The 7,268-nt window shown below is 36.8% G+C and overlaps 1 protein-coding gene across 1 annotated transcript in view; it reads right to left on the minus strand.

Annotated features, from left to right (window-relative positions):
- The window catches only part of LOC104505685 (protein fantom-like), a gene marked incomplete at its 3' end in the record, with an annotated part of 57,024 nt that extends 51,506 nt beyond the window's left edge, over nt 1-5,518 (minus strand). The window contains 3 exon segments of the mRNA XM_010152272.1: nt 1,786-2,084; nt 4,529-4,673; nt 5,434-5,518. Of these exon segments, the coding sequence (XP_010150574.1) occupies nt 1,786-2,084; nt 4,529-4,673; nt 5,434-5,518 (529 nt within the window).
- Between the last annotated feature and the right edge of the window lie 1,750 nt (nt 5,519-7,268).

Raw genomic sequence — 7,268 nt, forward strand, 5'->3', positions numbered from 1 at the left:
TATCTTAGATGGCTGTACTCAGGTACAAAGGTAATGAGAGAAATCACTGAGTATTTACTGATTATTCCTACTTGACCACATCTTTTTGGATCGAGTTGCTATGGTATTTGTAAACTAGCCAAATAACGCAGACAGAGTAAGGTGTATTTACTATTTGTGGATTCTTCTTGCCTCATAATACTCCACAGACAGCTAAGCTCTCCTGAATCTCTCTCAGGCATGCATTTTATTTTTGAAGAATTGCTGCAAATATTTTCTGATCAGCACTAAAAATATTTTGAGATTCATCCTCACGGTTCCACAGAGCAATCTAATTGTCCAACAGTCTTTAAAGACTGGGGGCACATACACCGAACTGATAGGTTTATCATTAATCAAAAGGGCAGGATGAGAAAACATGCAAGAGAAAAACATGAAACATCCTATGCTATTGAATATCACAGAAAATATCCTCCGACCTTCTGGAAGACAACACTACTGTGTCCAACTTGAAAGTACTGGTTACTAGATTTTAATAATAGTCTTCACGTTAGAAAAGGGTGTTCAAGAAACTGCATATTCATAGCACTCAAATTATACTACCCTTCTACTTTGAACGAAGTCTTAGAACTGAGGTAGGAAAACTAGAATTTCTGTCCAGTTTCTGAACGTTATTATCTGAACCAGACAACTTTCTTTTTTTCCCCTCATGTTCTCTGCAGTTTAAGAACCACTGCCTCAATCAACATGGCCTCAACCCTAGTTCTGCACAACATCTTTGATCTGCATCTGTTCTTATGCCAAGCGAAGAACATGCCATATCAACATTTGATCTTCAATCCTTGAACCAAGTTGCCCTTTCCTCTCTGCTGACACTAGGCCTGAATAAATTTATTATATTTCTACCCTATTTTTCCACTGTTAAAGAAACAAAAAATTATTTGGGGAATAAAAAATACCTAATTAATGACAAAGTGTAAAAATGTAGGTGTATTTAAAACGTCAAAACTTGCACTATGTTCAAATTAAAGCAAAGTGGTAGAGCCAATTACTTTTTATTGCTGCTCTAATACATGAGATGTTTCTGTTTTGACATACCTGAATAATCAATGTAACCAAAATATAGACTCTGTGCGCGAGATAGAGACAAAACAATGTAACTGGCCATCAGCCTGATCCATAGCTTGTAAGCAAAGATAACTGCCTTTTTTTTAAACACATTACCTGTACCACGTATAAGTTAACTGAGTACAACTACCTCTACACATGTTCCTACAAAAATAGAAAGGTTTTAGAGCATAATTTCCAAGTGTAGCTACCATAAATAAAGGACTGAGAGCAAGACTGCCTTAAGCAGTAAGTCTTGACAGTAAAATGCATCATTAAAGATGGCTGCATCGTGGCATTTACTTTCCAAAGTCCACACGTGTAAGACATTTTTCAAGTCTGCAGTGCTGTGCACACGTGTATCAAGAGACTAGAAGAAAACTTGAAATTAAAAAAGGCAAACCAAAATGTCTGTGCAAACAAACTACAGATGTAAAACTTTGTTATAGCATGCTAATGCATTTTCAAATCTGTATTTTTGTTTTACCCCTACCGCTGTGAATTCTCAAAGTAAGGACTTCAAAGGCAAACAAGTTATCATGACTGTTATAAATAAATACAAGAAAGAGAGGGAAGAACAGTCTTTGCCTACAGGTACTACTGCCCACTGATGAAGAGAAGAGAGTACACACTCGCTGCAGTGAAGCAGTAATTAGTGGTACCTATACAAACCACTATTTTCAATGAAGTGAAGCATACCTTTTGTTGCATGCTCCAGCATGCCAGCAGTCTTAATCTCTTTTCTGAGACCCGTGTTAATACGAGACTGAACATAGCTGTACAAACAAGACCTACAGCCTTGAATCTTGAGCTGCTGTTTAGTTGCAACAAGTTTGCTGCGGAGGCTCTCGTTTTGTTTCTCAAGCTCACGAACTCTCTCTTGCAAACGCTCAATCATTTCTTCCAGCTCCACAGCCCGACCCAGCCACTTGGGGCCGCCACCAACCTGCTCAGAACCTTTTTTATCATTAACAAGCCGTATGAACTTGGTGGCCATTCTGTGGAAAATAATAAAAAAAAGATGAAAAAGAATGTGAAAAGTCAGCATAAAAAGCATTCTGTTGAAAGGAACATAATCACTGTGAAGACTTCAGCATAGAATCTGAATAATAAATTTCAGGTTTGATATAACTATTACTGCCTGTGAAGAACTCTTTGAAGATAATTGAAACCACTGTGCAGCAATCTGCTTTATAGCACTGACAAATAACAGTTTCCTAAGGCTTATCATTTAAGGTTAGTAAAGGGAGGACACATATTTACTCCATATGCTGTTTCAATGTAATTTTTAACGCATGACCTTATATAGGAACCTCTGCATGCTGTTAAGTGAAGTTACAGATTTGGGATGTAGTGGGGCAAACTATAGAAGCTACAAGTCCACAAAACATTCCACTATTGAAAGAATGCTAATAATATACAACATTCCAATGACATATAACTTCTAGCATTTCAGGATTTAAATATATATTTCAGTTCTAAAATGGCTGAAATATATAGAGAGTGATATTTAAAAAGGTACTCCAGAAAAAGAGACTTAATAGTTCTTATAGCCATACTCAGTGTTATACTTGGTAAATATTACCAGTGTGCTTCAGAGAATAAACAGTTAGATGAAGATTATAATTAGATACAGAGAGTATGGTTTTCATCTGTCTTTAAACAGATACAAATTTTGCTTTTGGCATCTCAAGAGTTGTACCTTTGATTTCTTTTAGTTTTGATAAACAATGGTAAGCTAGAACAAAAGGCAGAGAGGGCACATGGAGGTGATGTAATATACAAGAACAGAAAACATACCCAGCAGTGAATGGAAAAAAATTGGCATATAAAGAAAGAAAAGGTGGCTTTGATGAGAAAGACAAGTTCAAGACTTTACAAAATTGGTCACACATCTTCAAGACCTGTATCTAGTTTACAAGGAATCTATTTTTTCAGGCCCAGAAAGAAAACTGAAAATAAGGACACATTTATTTAAAGGGTGGTGGGTGTTGGTGGTTTTTTTTTTGTATACTTGTGGACAGAAGCTTCTACTTAAAAGAACAAAAGCAAAACAAAAAACAAGTCCGTAACAACTTTAGGATGTCACAGACTATTACTCGCCTGTAAGCAGGCTTTTTTTTTTTTTTTTAAATGCACTTCTACTGCAAATTCATTCCAACCTTTTAGTTACAAGGGTTTTGGCAGCAGGGATCCTGGGAAAGAAACTTAGCTTGAGGAGTTAAGATTTTTCTCTGGCAATCTACACAAATACTGTATTTTATTTATTCTGTGCCTTAAAATACTAATTCAGGTATTCCAATTTGGACATTCTGTGTAATTTTACTTAAGCAGATGATAAGTGCATTTCATAAGTCATCTAACAGGAACACAGGAAATGCTATTTGGAACAAGCAAACAATTCATTTGTTCCATCATTTCACATATTAGACGGTAGCCTGACAGAAAAAAATGAAAGTTATGTCACACTGGACAATTTGATCCTGACTTATACCGAGTCAGAAGGAAAAAATGTTTTGGGTTTTAGAAAAGTATGGAATAGTCCCAACTACAGAAGCAGTATCTTCAGATGCCCTTCCACGAATTGGTTAGCTTCTGACCAGAAGCTAGCTTAAATCCAACAAGATTTTGTTAGTTTAAGACCAGCACAGTGTGAACACAGAATCACAGTGGATGAATTTTGGATGAATTAGCCCTTCTGGAATACAGTAATAGCATGAACAGTTCTGCTGATTGATTTGCCTGCACAACACTACATTTAATAACAAGCCTCAAGTTGCTTGCATATGTTTGGGTACACTGGGTACTGTGCTCCCCATGCTGCTTGGGACTTCTCCAGTGAAGTTGTCTATTATGAGGCTTTGAGCAACCTGGTCTAGTGGAAGGTGTCCCTGCCCATGGCAGGGGGTTGGGACTAGATGGTCTTTAAGGTCCCTTCCAACCCAAACCATTCTATGATTACCCCGAATAAAGGAGAGCTGATCGTAATTATAAACATTTTACGGTTAATTGGACAATAGATGCTCATCACCTTCTTGGAGGGCAGTGAAGGACAAAATAAGGGGCAGAATCTCTCTGTATAGGCCATTTTTATTCTAGGACAAAATCCCTGATGAACAGTTAGGTTTGTATAGCTTCTTCTGTTCCCAGAGTACCTGGTACATTTGTACTCAGCGTATCTATGAACCTACGGTAGCAGCTCTGAAGTGGTGCTTAGCAATGTACCTCTCTACACGGAGATCTAATATTGTCCACCACAAAAAATATCTCACATACCACAGAGACAACCAGAAAAACACACAAAAATTAATTCCAAGGAATGATTTTTGCTACCGCTGTAAAAAGCACTCTGAGAGAAATCAGCATGTTTTTAATTTGTTGATAATGCTTTAAAGGGAAAAAATGTTATTGTGATCTAAAATAAAAACATGAAACCCCATACCTTTTAATTTTCTCCTCCTGCTTATTTGCATGCTGCTTGAGTAGGATGTGATCATCATGTAAACGAAAAAATCTGTCTTCCAGTTCCTTTCGACTGATTTGTGATACAGCTTGCCAAGTTTTGACATTCTGTGTACTGGATGATTCTATCCAAACCAAGACAACTTTAAATTACTTTCAATACATTCAACAACATGTAATTCAAAGTCTAACTTCTTTTGAAATACTGAAAGAAGTAATTAATGTTCTCAAGTAATTTGGTATTCTACTCTTGTATGATTATGCTTTGCAGATTTCTTAGCATATTAATCACCTCCTTTTTTTCTCCTTCTTACAGATAAAAAAAATTCAAATGATACACCAAATTGATTACCTACTAGACAACACAAAGTTTAGCAGGTAACAAGGTACTGTCAAACATGCTACTTAAATAAGATGATTGTTACCACAGCGATGCTTTCAATCTGTTACAAAGTCAAAATACTCTCTTGAAGCTTGAAAAGATTGACTCATAATACTCTAAATTTACTTAGATACAAAACTAAGACCAGTAGGTCCATTCTAATAGCAGCTGAGTAACGTATCAGAATTACATAGAACTTTTGGTTCCCTTTCTGTTAAATAGGTCTGGCCTTGGCATCAACCCAGCAAAAATGTCCTCTCTTCTCCTGGAAGGATGAACACTATAGCTCAACCAGATTTCCAGTTTTTAGCATCTCACAGCAACTCCCCCATCACAACAAGCAATATGACCACAGAATGGGTCACAGTATCTTTCAGAATTTAACCCTGATTTTGAATGGTATTTGAACTTAATTTTGTAAGTGGGAACATCAGAAAGATTTTTAGAAAGAAACTAAAGAAGCCACTGATCAAAGTCTGCAATAAACAGCAGCTGGTACAAACCTTTTAATCGTCCACTTCTGGCTGGAGTTAGACCTACATCTCTCACCGGCAGGTCCCCCACAGTTTCATCAGCTGGAACAGACATGGCTTATCTATGGATAACAAAATTCAAATGAGATACTTCTCCATTTGTAACAGAAGCTGCAAGACTAGAATGAATTATAATACATCATATAAAATAAAGAAAAAAGTAACAACAGATTCACTGAAATGACACATTCGTACACTACTGTAAAATATTCCTATCTCGAGTCTATCACCCAGAGGACAACCTAAACTTTTAGGTGTAATGTTATGTCAGTTTTAATTGGTGTCCAAAATATGGCTTCTTTGTTATGCAATAGCTCCAATTATATTTAACGTATGTAGTATTAGCTTTTTAAACTTCTAGTTTTCTTGCCTTCAGCGAACTGTGGGCTAAGGCCATATTTCTATATGCATGTGGGAGGGAGACCTGGGGGTGGGGGGGTTTGCTTTTAGTTGTTTTTTTGTTCGTTTTCGGACAGGTCAAAGCTTACGGCATCAACTGGTAGATGAGTAATGTAATTTTCCACATTTTGAATGGGACTCTCTCAAAACAGAGATGCTGGGGGTTATGAAGTAATTTTAGTGCTGCCTACCATTCTCTTATTCTTTCAATCACTGTCATAAGAGAAATTACTTCCCAAGATAGAGACTCTCCTATGAATGATTCTCATAAATCCAAACACATTTCTTAACTTGAGGCACCAGAAAGCTTAGCTACATGACAAAGTGAAATTAGGAAAGTATTAATGTGAGAAAGTACATTTGTTTCAGTGTGCTATATGAAAATACTTGTTAAAAACTACTGTTTGTCTTCTCTTCCAGTGCAGAAAATTAGATACTGGCCATAGAGTCAAGTAAGACTGACATAGCATGGAGAGACACAAAGTCCTTTGGACAGTCTTTTCCTCTGTATTGTTACACTCTTATGGTGACTAAATCCTTAGTAAACCCAAAAACATCCAGGAAAGCACTGGGTAATTAACAGTGATTTTACTGAAGACCTGCACCACATGACAAAAGTGACACAGTATAACCCACAGACATTCCATGAACTATCTGTGAATTCTACCATAACCAAAACTGCTGCTAGCAATATGCCTTCCTTCTACCTGCAAAGTCTTCTATCATACACAAAGTATCTTTATGACTTGGTCCAAAAGGGGTTAAAAGGATTATGGAAGTTTAGCTTCCCACAAGTCAATATTGCTGTCAAACTTTTGTTCTTTTCCTCATTAAAATTTCAGATAAAGTATTACTTGCAGCTTTCACTGTTTAGAACAAACTGAAGACATTTTTCTTTCATGTGGAACAAATGCTTCATTATCATGACTGCTGAAATGCCTGAACTGATCTACACTGCCGATTAGCAATAAGGCTGCAGTTCCAAAGATGTCGGTCACAGAAATGGAGAATGCTTCATGATGTGGAGGTCCATGGCATGCAGCCATTGTAACCAGCAGCACAACTCTAACGACAGAACAACTGAAATCCAGCTCCCTAACGCCTTCAGATCTTTTTGTGTTATTCACAGCAATATGTCAAAATATTTTTTTAATTTGTTAAATTAGCTCAATCTGCAGTCATTGACTTCACTCAGGTCTAGGTTCATTGCTGTGGTCATTATTACATGTCACTGTATCAGTATCACTGCAGAAACTGAGAATAAAGTGAAAACAGAAACCTTTATCTCTAGATGATCAATACAAATGTGGTTCATGATGACAGCAAGGAGAAGATGCTGCCATGACATCTTTTTAGAATGTGGTTGTCTTAGTTTCCACAAATGAAAAATGACAGTTTTTTCTCGC

This window comes from Eurypyga helias, unplaced genomic scaffold (genome assembly GCF_000690775.1).
Source record: "Eurypyga helias isolate BGI_N326 unplaced genomic scaffold, ASM69077v1 scaffold13035, whole genome shotgun sequence".
NCBI classification, from domain to species: domain Eukaryota; kingdom Metazoa; phylum Chordata; class Aves; order Eurypygiformes; family Eurypygidae; genus Eurypyga; species Eurypyga helias.